This window comes from Astyanax mexicanus, chromosome 11, assembly GCF_023375975.1.
Source record: "Astyanax mexicanus isolate ESR-SI-001 chromosome 11, AstMex3_surface, whole genome shotgun sequence".
In the NCBI taxonomy this organism is placed as follows: domain Eukaryota; kingdom Metazoa; phylum Chordata; class Actinopteri; order Characiformes; family Acestrorhamphidae; genus Astyanax; species Astyanax mexicanus.
In genome coordinates this window covers 35265059-35279257 of record NC_064418.1, presented here as the reverse complement: position 1 = coordinate 35279257, position 14199 = coordinate 35265059, and the positions used below count along the sequence as shown (strand labels likewise).

Sequence of the window (14199 nt, the reverse complement as noted above, 5' to 3'; positions counted from 1 at the left end):
TATATTAAAAGCTCATGTCCGCAAATTTTGGGATTTAGGGCCCTCTCTGGTGAAAATGGGTAATTGCACCGAGCATGCGGAAGAATCGTTTAAAACTGGGCGGGTGTGATGCGGTCTCCTTTCAGAGCGGATGAATCCGATTCCAGGTTATGTTCAGTCAGAGAGAGAGAGTGCGCTCAGTCAGACTCTTCACTTCAACTACACACTTACTATGAGTAAATTAAACTACTGAGTTTCCCCTTCTGAAGTCTCCATTGCTCCACCAGTAAAACTGAGCCAGATCCTCTTTTAAAGGCTGTACTCGTGACATAAGTAAGTAAAGATGCGTGACATGGCCAGAAGAACTCTCGCAAAAAGCGACCAGACACCCAGTTTTTAGAATGAATATATTAGGTTTAGCAGGGATGGTCATTCCAGCACACTGGTACCATTGGAAATTGAATGGAATTGTAACAGTGAATTCATCACCCATTGTTAGAAACCATTAAAAACAATAAATTGGGAGCCTATATTCTCCCTACCAGCAAAGAAGATCACTGACAAACAACACATTCCTCTTAAATTTCTACTTTTTGTATGTTTATCTGCATTTATTGTGAATTATATTGGGTTTTGTACAGGAAAACACGCTTAATGTTGAAATAAGGAGGTTCTATTTTTCTGCTTGATTAAGACTTATGCAGAGTACTATATATATAGAATTTCACTCGTTCCTAGCAAATGTATTTCCTGCATAATTGAATATTTGACAGTGATCCTTTTTCTACTTTAAATATAAAGGCAAAGAAAAAGGCCAGAAAGATACGAACCAGCAAAACACCATAATTTCATTTGATGAAATTCCACACAGAGATGTTTATAAATAACTCATTCCTCTATTTCTCTCTCTCTCTCTCTCTGCATCTCTCTCTTCTTCTAGTTGCAAGGCTTATGTGTGGTAAGGTTTCATAGTAATAGATTAATCTACAAAATGCATAAACATCAAAGCCGCGCAGATACATTTGTAATTGATTACTTAATTACTTGCCTGCGAGCACACTGTAATAATGCTGATATTATGCAGTGTTAATTTTGTGTGTAAGTCACACTGCAACGCAAGGTGCCTACAGCCTTGCTAATATAACTCAGATATGTAGACTGAGTCTGTGGTGTATTTGCGAGCATGTTAGCGGCTAACATATTGTTGTGTCTCTGTAGAAAACTGGGACCCCATTTACATCTGGATGCTTGACTTTTCTATCTATCCATAATCCATAAAAGATTTAATACTGAGCTGAAGTTTGGACACACCCTCCTATTATTTTTTTTCTTTATTTATTTATTCTTTTAATGACTTTTCTACATAAAATACAATTAAGAGATACATATGGAATTATGTAGTAAACAAAAAAGGGTGTGGCCTCCACAATCCTCTGACCTAAATCCAACTGAGATGTTAATTTGAGCTGATTTGGGATGAGCTGGAGCTTGACTATTGTTCAGCAAACTGTTTCAGGTGACTCTACCTCATGAAGACACTGAGATTAAAATACCAAGAGTGTGCAGATTTGTCCTTAAAGATAAATTTGGCTAATTAGAAGAATCTAAAATATAAAACATATCCTGCATATGTTCCTGTAGAGCTTTAATGACGCCAATATTAAATTTACAATGTAAAAAAATCACAAAAAGAAAACACATTGAATGAGAAGAGGTGTGTCCAAACTTTTGACCCATATTGTAAACGCGTTCATCTCTCCAAGACAAAAAAAATTAACTGCCAAGCCCCTCCTAGTGCAATGGAAACTCCTCCCCATGTACATTGTTTTTCTAATGAGTCCAGAAACCATATATTAGTATTTTTTTTGCTCCCTATTCAGGAATACCCTCCTGTTATGTTCATTTGTCAGCAACAGCAATGGTGTTTTACAGGTCAATTTGACCCAGTGCATGTTTAATTATCCAAAAGCAGTGTGAGTATTTAATTATTAACTCCATTGCTAAAAAATTCTATCCATTTTAGTGCAATGGTGTTTCTTACCTCTAACAGGTAATGGTTAATTCAGATAATTAACTTGTTTTTCATAAAAAATATTTTTGTTGTGTTTCACTACTTTATTACTTTTGAAAGACCAACATATAAAACACAGTGTCACATGATATTAAAACATAAAATGCCGTTTTGTTTCAATCTTTGTTTTTGCAGGGGGTGGTTGCAAATGTGTGAGATGAACCATTTTCATATTATATTTCGATTACACTAATTAAGGCAAGCAGAAAAGTTTCATACTGAAAAAAAAAATACTTTTAACTATTTTTCAATTTGACCCGACATAACAGGAGGTTTAAGGACTGCAGCTTTCAAGAGTCTGCAGCCTTGAGCTGAGACACTCTTGTGTTTGATGTTTGGTGCTGTGTAGCATTAGATTAGATGCTGTACTGCTCTGTAAGACTGGGTGATGATGCATGATGTGTAATTACTCACCAGCTGTTGCCCCTGAACTCCCCATGATGCGAACTGTAGAACAGAATCTGACACCTCAGGGGGGTTCAGCTCATGTACCTCTCTAGAAACACAACAGTGTGGCTTACTAAATCCAGTGCTCTTATTAATTAGACACAATTTGTTTATATGTGTTTGTTAATGTTGTGTAGAACATACCTGGTATGCAAATTGTAGATCACGTAGGATGCAAGGAAGGAGTAGTGATACACCTGAAACACACAATATCACAAATGTAGTAAGTTTCCTTGAAATTGTAAGTTGTAAGTCTCAACTTCTTCTGTTTTCACAGTGTTCCTTATAAATGTTGTTAGTTGAGTTTTTGAGAATAATCCAAACAAAAGCATATGTCAGATTTTAAATCAGAGAAATGTTCACAGCTATTCTCTTATGCTGATCAGAGAGGTTCTTTAATTAGGCAAACCTAGGCATTTGCCTAGGGCCTCAACCAAATCTGTCCTTCATAGGGGCCCCCAAATCTGACCATCCCAGCTACAGTAAATACACTAAAAACAATGTTAATTTGTTACTTATGTAAAGTAAAGAAAAAAAACATATTTCTAAAAAAAAACAAACAGAAATATCAGTAGAATACCGAATTAATGTCTAAATACTAATTGTCCAAACACACATACCCCCTCTGTTGCTTAAATTGAACTAGTCCATAATATGATGACGTAGCAATGTGCCACACGACGTGACTTCAAACCAAAACAGCGGGAACTGTATGCGACTAGAGGGACAGCTGTCACAGTGAAAATGAAGCGGAGTTATGAAAGTGGTTCTGCTAAATGAAAGAAACGGACAGAGAGCAAAAGAATCACTTATCTAACCAGCCTTTACTGATTTCTGCCCCCAATAACCCTTTCAATAACCTCCAATAGCCTTTAATAGTCTTCAGTAGCCTTCAACAGTCTAACCTTGCAGCGGTGTGTCCACTAAACTCCGTAGTTATAAACATCATGAGGTTAGCAGCGCGCTAACTGACCTGTTTTTAATGTAATCCGAGCAGTGACTCCGGGACGGCTGCTCTAAACTGCTGCTGTTAGCTGCTTGGGCTGAAAGATGAACTGTAGAGAGCTGTATTATCTGGTTAGTGGGGTTAAAACCTTTATTTCCTACACAAACGAACTTAGGAAACCTGTAAAAACGCTCCAGACTGGCTGAGCGAAGAGAGCGGGGCTTGTGCTGCTGCTGCTGCAGCTCTGACTAGTGGTTGGATGAGGAACTGCAGCTTCCTGTAAGCGAGCAGTTTCACCGATTTCACCAGTTTCATCCACACACAGCTCTGATAAACTGCTGAACCCTAAACTCCTGAATCAGATCGGCTAAAATCAGAGGAATATCTGCCGATCGCCGTTATCGTATTTTGGCTGAAAATCGTCCGATACCGATACACTCTCGATCGATCGTTCCATCTGTAGTTATTTGGTTTATGTGTGTGTTTCAAGAATGAGGGCCCCTTGTTTATATTTTGCCTAGGGCCCCAAAATGGATAGATCCGCCCCTGATGCTGATGAATCACATCATTCTCATTAATTCAATTCAGCAACTCTGGAATATTTTAATGGATCGTATATTGGCCAGTTTAATCACAATTCTGTTTCAAATCTTTTTTTTTAACCACAGTGTTCAGAGCGCCATCTGGTGTCCTTTAGGTGTCATTAACAAACATCACTATCCAGCCTGCAAGACTGAGGAGAGTTTTCAGATGATAAGTAAAAGAGTTCAGCTAGAGTCTGCAGTGTTGAATTATTTTACAAAGTAGCATGTAAATTTAACATAATGTTTAACATGACTACAGTGGCGTGAAAAAGTATTTGCCCTCCCTCAGATTTCTTATGTTTTTTTCTTTTTTGTCATACTGATATTTTTCAGATTAGCAAAAAAAAAACATTAATATCAGACAAATATAACCTGAATAAATATAAAAAGCACTTTTTAAAGTTTATTTATTAAAGGAAACTATCCAAGCCCTGAGTGAAAAATATAATAAACTGTTAAACATAATAAAAATAAAACAAAATAAATTGTGCCACCCTTGGAGGCAATAACTGCAATCAAGCTTTACCGATAACAATTGGCAATAACTTAATTAAAAAAATTGGCTCACTCTGCTTTTGCCAGATGTAATGGCACACACACCTTCCAAAAACTTTCACTTTTGTCATGTCAGTCCAAAGAATATTTACCCAAAGTCCTGAGGATCTTCTGTGAGATGCGCTGTTGTGTCCTTTTTTTTTTTTTTTCAGCAGTGTTTTTTTTGCCTTGGAACTCTCCCATAGATACAATTTTGACAAGTCTCTTTCTTTTTATTGAATCATTAACATTGACCTTAACTAAGGTCTATGGGTTTTTGTGACCTCCTAGATGAGTTGTCCATACCCTTTTTAAATAATTTCAGTCAGCCAGTCACTTCTCCTGGGAGGGCAAACATTTTTTTTTTACAAAGGACTAGATTGGTTTGCATTTTTTTCCTCTGTATAAATGAATCATGATTTAAAATGTGCTTTTTATATTTGCTCAGTTTATACTTCTAATATTAACATTTGTTTGTTTGATGATGTGAAAAATGTGAGTAGGTCTATGACACAACTGAACAGAGTGGAGGCTTATGCTAAATTATAACAGTCTAACATTTCTTATTATATAAAATGTTACTAAAATTAAAAAAATAATTTTGTATTAATCAGCAGCATCTTATCTAACTTGTCTGACTGTATTATTCATGCAAAAACAAAGGTCAGATTGGATTGCTATTGGTTGATGCTAGGCATTAAGAGACACATATCAGATCAGGACAAAATAACTTCATTGAGAAATCCCTAGTTTTGAGAATAATTATTTTCTTAAGAATTGCTGGTGAATATGTTGTAAATAGAGAGTATGTGTTTTTATTTTTTTTTTTTTTTTTTGAGGGGGTGATTTATGTGTTATGTTTAAATCTATCACTAAGGCTGAAATTAATATTAGATCTGTTTGCATCACAGCAAAAACAACCAAACCACTAAACCACAATCTGACATCTCTGTTACATATCAGATATATGTGTTCTGTCTGTGTGGGGAGGGTGTGTTCGTCTTTCCCTGTCACCACAACCAGTCATAAACATTATTGATCTATGAAACTCAATGGACTCCAGATCAATATCTGTAATTTGAACAACAATATCACTCACAGTAAATAAACTGCATTCTGACTTTTACTGCAGTCTGTTCCTAACAGGAAAGAGCCCTGAGTTGAACACACCATGCTACAAATAAAATGACAGAATTTGAAGACTTCTGACCTTTTTGATGTCGTATGTTAGGAGAACATAGTTGAGATCTGGAGAAACTGCAAACTTGGACGCTTTAAATGTTGCCTGTACAAAAAATAAAACACATATAAACAGATATTTAAAACCAGATAGTGAGAAGCAAATTAAGATTACTATAATTATTAAAGTTAAATAACAAATGATGACAAATAACGTTAGAATGCTTACGCTTATTAATCTTACTATTACAGCTGGGAAAAAATAAAAGACCACTTAAAAAATAATTGAGTTTCTTTGATTTTTACCAATATAAAAAGAAGAAGACGGATGATCACAAGCCATCAACCCAAGCTGAACTGCTTGAATTTTTGCACCAGAAGTGGCTTAAAGTAATCCAAAAGCAGTGTGTAAGACTGGTGGAGGAGAACATGCCAGGATGTATGAAAACTCTAATTAAAAACCAGGGTTATTCCACCAAATGTTGATTCCTGAACTTTTAAAATTTTATAAATATGTACTTGTTTTCTTTGCATTATTTGAGGTCTGAAAGCTCTGCATATTTTTTGGTATATTTCAGCCATTTCTCATTTTCTGCAAACACATGATTTAAACATTACTTTTTACAATATTTTTATTTGGAATTTGGGAGAAATGTTGTCCGTATTTTATAAAATAAAACAACAATGTTCATTTTATTTAAACATATACCTATAAATAGCAAAATCAGAGAAACTGATTCAGAAACTGAAGTGGTCTCTCTGTTCCAGAGATGAAAGAATAGATAACTGTACTTGTTACACACAAAACAATGTATTTTGCTAAAGTATTTAAATGAAAATGTTTCTTGAATTTGTTGTTTTTGAAATACCTTTACCAAAAGGTGTGCCTTATTCATTATGCATAATAGAGCACTAGTATACACTATAACACAAAATATCTCACAATACACTGCAATATGTAGAGTACAAATAGCATTCCTTGGCAGATAAAAAAAAAAACCCATAATGCACTGCAGTGTTTGGTTTAAAGGTTTATATGTGAACTGCTTAGTGACCATGGTGACATCCTCACAGAGCCAGAGCTCCCCTGAGGCCTCTCATAAATGTATGTAGTGGGTTTACTGAAGAAATGCATTTTGTTTTTGAAGCATCTTCTATAACTGGGCATGTGAAAGCTGGTGTTTTGAGTCTGCCTGCAGCCTGTCTGATGTTAGACTGTGCGATTTTAACGGACTGATGGATGATTTTTAATAGTTTTGGGTCAAAAACCTGCATAAATGTTATAAGTTTGACAATATAAAATAGAATAAAAGCAAGCATCTTTAAAGTGATAAAGATAGTTTGTTTTTAGTTTTTCATCTCAGTTCGGTTAACAACACATTTTAACCCTTTCCGATCTGATCTCCATCTCCAGAGAAGAAATAATGTTCTGTCCATAATACACAGAAGAGAAGACTCTAATATTCTATTTTAAAATCTATATAGCAAGTAAATCCAGTTAACTAAATAAGAGACCACTTAAAAATTATGAGTTTCTTTGATTTTACCAACTTAAAAACCTCTGGAATATAATCAAAAGAAAGATGGAAATTCACAAGCCATCAACCCAAGCTGAACTGCTTGAATTTTTGCACCAGCAGTGGCCTAAAGTTAATACACAAAAGAGAAGACTCTAATATTCTACTATAAAGTCTATATAGCAAGTAAATGCGGTTAACTCAAATATTTAATTGATTTTTTTTTTCCATTGCATTGGAAGGCCTGTGTATAAAATTCTTTATTTTATATTGACCTTTTTATTTTATAAACTGTAAAAAAAAATAAATAGCTAAAGATCTTAATCACATTAAATTAGTAAAAATTAGCTGTTATTGTACCTAAATGGCTTCTAGTACGACTGTTCTTTCCAGTGCTGTGGGGCCTATAAGGGACCAAGCTACCTATTCAATAGTGTTATGCATAACAAAACAAACATAAAATAAAGAAAATACATGATGTCCACGGAAATGGACGCAGGGTCTAAAAGGGTTAAGTTGAGCCAAATCTCCAACTTTCACATCTATCACACGGCTTTTCTATTTTTTTTTTTTATGAGATCTCTTTACACTTTATTCTAGTTTATTTTTCCATAATTTAACTGGGTCAAAAAAATCAAGCAGTCACTAGGACTCCTATTCCTAGCCAATACAAGGCCAATTGTGCTCTCTCTGGCTCTGGCTGCTGATGCTAAAGAAGCATGTAAACTCAGGATGCGAACTTGCAATCAGTATATATATACTGTAAAAAAAATTAAAGTAAGTACTAGGGGTGTCACGATTTCGATATTTCATTGAAATCGATTGAAATTATGTCATGGTCTCGAGCCTCGAAGTCAAAAAGAGGATTGACGATCCCTCCCTGTAAGCTACGCAAGCATGAGCGTGCTCTACGCAAATGGCGCAGCACACTGTAGCCGACGCCGCGGACATTGTGACTGCTCAAAGAGCAGCCCTTTCTCCAGAGAATGTGGACATTCTCATCTTCTTAAAGAAAAACTTGAAAATATAAAAATATCAGTTGTTTTGTCCAGCCTCAAATATGTTAATAATTTTGGTACCTTAAGGAGCATCTTTCTCTCAGATAAAGTCAATAATATATATTTGTTAAAGAAAAAAACTTGTCATTCTCAGGGAGCGAAAAAGTCTTAAAGTCTTATTTTTCATGTTTAACTGTTATAGTAGGATAGAGTTCAGTTTGTTAAGGCTCTAAATGTTCTAATATTTTGTACATGACTGTTTTAATAGTGCACACTGCTGATACCAAAAAAGGCCACTAGATGGCATTACATATATATCTTAATTAAATTATTTAAATTTGACCATTAGTGCCTAATGTGCTGTATTACAGATCACTTGAATCACTCTGCATCACTTATATCAAGCCCACCCTTTGAAATAAGATATTGTAAATTTAATGAATCAAACCAATGAATGACCATAGACTAATCTAAAAATGGCATAGGCCTCTCTGCTGTAAAAAAAAAAAAAAAAGAAAATCGAGAATCGAATCGAATTGTGACCCTAAAATCGTAAAATTGAGGATTTAGAGAATCGTGACACCCGTAGTTAGTAGAAGTACACCGTCACATGGGTTCCGTGACAAAATGATGACACAGCCAAAAGTTGCAACTCCAAAGCAAGGAAGGTGTTTATTTACAGTCCGAGTGTGCCAAAAGTGAGCAAATGAACACAACAAAAATGAACAAAAATAAAGTTGAAATTTCAAAGTGCTACAAGTAATATAGGCCAATGAAACTAACAAAAGGAAAACAAACATATAACTAACATAAAGTACAAACTTCCCAGTCTGAAAAACAAACTGCACAGCTCAGCACTACAACCCAAACTGCCGTTGCAAAATGGCCACCCCAACCCCCCTTTCTAAGGGCTTAAATACCAACTAGCCCCTCCCCTACAATTAACCCTAAACAGATGCAGACCTACAAAACCCCATTAATCTCCCAATTTACAAAACAATGGCAAGATTTACAAATAGTCAAATTGTTACACATATTACATACAACACATCCGTTCACATTACAAAACCCTAGTCTCTTCACAACCCTTAATTTACTCTTAATTAACAGCAATTGGATGAGATCATGGATCATAACGAGGCAGGCACTACAAAGCCAGCTGGCTTCCAGAGTTCTGATCCTTTGGTCACCCGGAAGTGCAGCAGGAGAGAAAAGACAGACAAACAAACGTGGCTCCCCCTCACCACGCTAAGATAAGTTATTAAAAACATTGAAAACCTGTGTGTGTGTGATTATTCAACTATATTGTGGTACTTTTGTTAAACTATTGCTACAAACAATGTGTGTGCACCCACAGAGCTGGTTAGCTGGAAATTAGCAGTAGCTCAACATGAAAGATATGTATGGCATTAACTGTTAGTGTATAGGGTGGTGTATCGGCGCCTGGCGCCGGTATCAAAAGAGCTCCGTGTGACATACACTTAAAATGATAAAGTAACTTATTTTAAAACAGATTTTGTTTTTAATTTGTATTTGAACAATAAAAAACAGCATGTTCCACTTAGGAACTGAACACTTCTTAGAGTCCTTAAGCATTGGAGCAATGTTTTAATTTATTTTTTATTTTTTGGTATGTGACAGCCTTTTTTAAGCTTATCTACTGAATTAAAGTATAAGAGCTTCACCCATTTAATTTACTCACAAATGTAGTGTTTTTCATTAGGAGCTCAGTCTGATTGGTGTGAAGGGCTGCTTTCATCACGTTCCCGTCTCTGCTCTTGTAGATGATCTCCACCGCTGAGGGCACACAGGGGAGACAGGTGAGAGACAGTAAGAAAAAAAACGAGAAAGAAAAAGAAAGAGAGCTGTCACATTCTGACAGTGCGTTAGAGTGGGTTTCTCCATAGGCTGCCAGTGTTCTTTCTCTCTGCTCTCTGACAGCAGTGATTTTACCGTCAGACCAAATGGCGGACAGACAGCTAGACATCCAGCAGCCCTCCGGCCGGCAGCCGGACGCTCACCTTAACTCTACCCATTAAATATTTACCAGGCCAAGCAGAGGCCGGGCAGGATTGTACAGTGCAATATCTGTCATGGATATATATATATGTGTGTATGTGTGTTCACAGCTGTGCATTTCTGTGTGCATGTGTGTGTGTGTGTATGTGTGTGTAAGAGAGTGTGTTTGTGAGCAGCGTGGAGAATCAAGTCTGAGAGGCGAGTCTGCGCTCAGGCCGCGTTTAATGAGATTTCCGCAGCGTCTCTACAAAGCCCGGGTGAGACATGAAAGCAGCCAGCAGCCATGAGAGGAGAGAGAGGGAGCGAAAGTGACAATCCTGTCAACAAACAACTGACTGCAAGAAACGGATAGAGGGAGACAAGCATTACAGAGAGTGGAGAGAGAGAGACTCAACAGCAGCTTTGGAAAGGCTGAGAGAGAGTAGAAAAGAGAGAGAGAGAAAGGGAGAGAGACACTGGACTAGAGAGAGGGTGAGATGGTCAGAAGCACCTTCTAAACTGAAACATACAGCATTTTCTGAGACAGAGAGAGAGAGAGAGAGAGAGAGAGAGAGAGAGAGAAAGAGAGAGAGACACAGGACTACAGAGAGCGTGAGATGGTCAGAAGCACCTTCAAAACAGAAAAATACTGAATTTTCTGAGAGACCCAGAGAGAAAGAGAGAGAGAGAGAGACAGAGAGAGACATACAGGACTACAGAGAGGGTGAGATGGTCAGAAGCACCTTCTAAACTGACAAATACAGCATTGAGAGAGAGAGAGAGAGAGAGAGAGAGAGAGAGAGAGAGAGAGAGAGACATTGCACTAAAACAGTGTGTTAGAGAGACTGACAGAGATTGGGGCAGTGTTATGGATGTGGTGCTGTGAAATCTTTAAAGAAAGCAAAGCTCAAAGCATCAGAAAACACACACACACACACACTAACACACACACACTCTTCATTAAATATGTTATAAGTTTTTATGAACATTAGATAATTCAGTTTTAGCTGTTTTTTATATTATATTTGTGGTCACTTTTGGTCACCAGTCCCAAGTCTTAACCACAAAACTCCGATCGACATCTGGTGCAACCACACACCATTACTAGACATTATTATCCATCTGGCAACACAGAGGAAAATAAAAGAAGGTTACAGAAGGTTCCAGGAAGTGTTCAGAATAGAGTCTGTAGCTATAATATCTGAAACTATATAAAAACTGTTGTAAAAAAAAACGATCTGTTTCACTGAGTCTAAAGATAAGGCTAACAAACACATGCTTTAGAACCCCAAAAATATCATGTTAACTTCACTATAACACATTTTCACATCAGTAGTTGACAAAAAACAATGTATACTATAAGCACAAACAAGCACAAAGTGAATTGACTGTTGTGTTTTAAAGTAACTGGGAGCAGAATAGTCCTGAATTTATTTATTTATTTTTTGCTCTTGAGCTCCCCCTACATTTGCAGAGCGTAATTCATTTTTTCTGGGCCATGAACATGCTCACCACATGCCTTTGTGGACAAGCTGAGAGATTCACACTTGGCACCTCAAGTAAAAGAAGTATTGCTGAGAAAATCCAGATTCCAGAGATCAAAGCAAAACTCCTCTGTAAATCAATTCTTATCTACTTCCAGCCTTTGAAATGAACTGCAAACAATTGATTAGGAGTTTTGGGTGTCTATCTAGAGTGTTATCTCTCTTTCATTCATCCCCTTTCTGTCTCTGTCCATCCCACGCCTCCTTTCTCTCTGCGGGTCTGACAGATCCATCTTTCAGCTCTGACACACTAGCTGTCTGGAGATCTGATAATTACACCACACATCTGGACTCATCTCCTCTCCTGTGTGTATGTGTGTGTGTGTCAGCGTGTGTTTGTGTGTCAGTGTGTGTGTGTGTCCACACATGTGTACGTGTAGCCTCTGGTCCCAGACTGATAAAGCCAGCAGATGGTTGTTTATGGTTTTGATTCAGACAAAGGCTGGCCTGAACAAACACACAGATATAAACAAACAGGCTGATATGAAATGGATAGCTCGTGGAGGTCACTCACCGCTGACCCACTGTGCCTCGGGGGTATGAACCTGAAACTCTTTAAGAAAGAGGTCGTCCACGGTCAAATGAGATCCCAGAGCCTTAGAGCCATCATCTGAATAGAAACAAGCACACACACAGACACACAGAAATGAGAATAGACTATAGACATTAGGGGTGTCACGATTTCGATATTTATGTCATGGTCTCGAGCCTCGAAGTCAAAAAGATGATCGACGATCCCTCCCTCTGAACTACGCAAGCACGCGTGCTACGCAAATGGCGCAGCACACTGTAGCCGACGCCGCGGACGTTGTGACTGCTCAAAGAGCAGCCCTTTCTCCAGAGAATGTGGACATTCTTATCTTCTTAAAGAAAAACTTGAAAATATAAAAATATCAGTTGTTTTGTCCAGCCTCAAATATGTTAATAGTTTTGGTACCTTAAGGAGCATCTTTCTCTCAGATAAAGTCAATAATATATCTTTGTTAAAGAAAAAAACTTGTCATTCTCAGGGACCGAGTCTTATTTTTCATGTTTAACTGTTATAGTAGGATAGATTTCAGTTTGTTAAGCCTCTAAATGTTCTATTATTTTGTACATGACTGTTCCTGTATTTTTTTATTATTTATTTTGTTATGTTGCACACTGCTGTTTTAAAAGTGCACAATGCTGATACCAAAAAAAGCCACTAGATGGCATTACATGTATATCTTTATTAAATTATTTCGATTTGACCATTAGTGCCTAATGTGGTGTATTACAGATCACTTGTATCACTTTGCATCACTTATATCAAGCCCACCTTTTGAAATAAGATATTGTAAATTTGATAAATCACACTAATGACTGACCATAGACTAATCTAAAACTGACATAGGCCTCTCTGCTGTAAAAAAAAAAAAGAAAAAAGAAAATTGAGAATAGAATCGAATCGTGAAATTGGAAATAAAATCGAATCGAGGATTTAGAGAATCGTGACACCCCTAATGGACATGGCTGGATTAAGATAGTTTTGTGTTCTAGAGCTCTAAATAATTAGACACTTCCTTCAGATTCAAATTTTACACAGTATAGGCTGTGACACACTGACTATGCTACTGTATAAAACACGATGACAGGATTGCAGCTTTAGTAAGGTGACTGCAGTGAGATTTGCAGGTGTCAGGAGTGAGAATGGAGTGAGAATCAATTTAGAATGTGTAAGTGCCTATCCATTGTTACACTGCTTAAAAAAACACACTTTAAGCCACAGCTCAGAGTCATTAGCATGTAGACCCTTATTCCTCAAACCACTCACTCGCCACTCATATGAGAATAAACTCACACTGCTGCTCCATATTCTGCATTCTTCTAATCAGAGTTTCCACAGTAACCTTCTCCTCTAGCACTGCTTATGAAGATAGTCTTAAACCAGCGGCAACACAGCACAAATAGCATGTTTGGTTAAATTTATGAGAAAAGTGGTGCATATTTGCGTTTTCTCTCAGTAAATAATGTAGATATATAGTTTTCTTGCCTGTTGTATTACAGAAACATGTCATGCTACCTAAAAAATACATTAGATCTTTGATATTTTGATTACATATGATGTAATATGGGCCTTGTTAATTTTTTTTATTGTTTTTTGAGTTACTCTAATTAAAAATAATCAATTTACAACGGTTAGCTCTGAATCTCTGTTCGGTCAACAGTGCATTTTGTGATGAGCCGCCAGTAAATGATAATGAGCTGCAGTTGAAAAGCGTTTCTCCCCCTCAATCTGTTAAGAGTGTATTTCCATCTATACTTTAAAAACTCCCCACTTCACATGCTGTGCCCAGACTGCAAGGCTTTTCGTCAACGATAGGATATGAACTTGTAATCAGGCAGTTAGACTGTTGTGCCACTCTAGAGCTGTTACACTA

At 36.9% G+C, this 14199-nt stretch overlaps 1 protein-coding gene across 2 annotated transcripts in view; it reads right to left on the bottom strand.

The window, feature by feature from the left end:
• The window catches only part of LOC103022732 (inactive dipeptidyl peptidase 10), a 103085-nt gene that overhangs the window by 29389 nt on the left and 59497 nt on the right, over positions 1 to 14199 (bottom strand). For both annotated transcript variants that reach the window (XM_022680279.2, XM_022680278.2), the window contains exons 3-7: positions 12312 to 12407; positions 9958 to 10052; positions 5772 to 5846; positions 2642 to 2694; positions 2465 to 2546 (exon numbers count right to left, since the gene is read on the bottom strand). In XM_022680279.2, coding sequence (XP_022536000.2) covers positions 2465 to 2546; positions 2642 to 2694; positions 5772 to 5846; positions 9958 to 10052; positions 12312 to 12407 — 401 coding nt within the window. The remainder of the gene's footprint in view (positions 1 to 2464; positions 2547 to 2641; positions 2695 to 5771; positions 5847 to 9957; positions 10053 to 12311; positions 12408 to 14199) is intronic.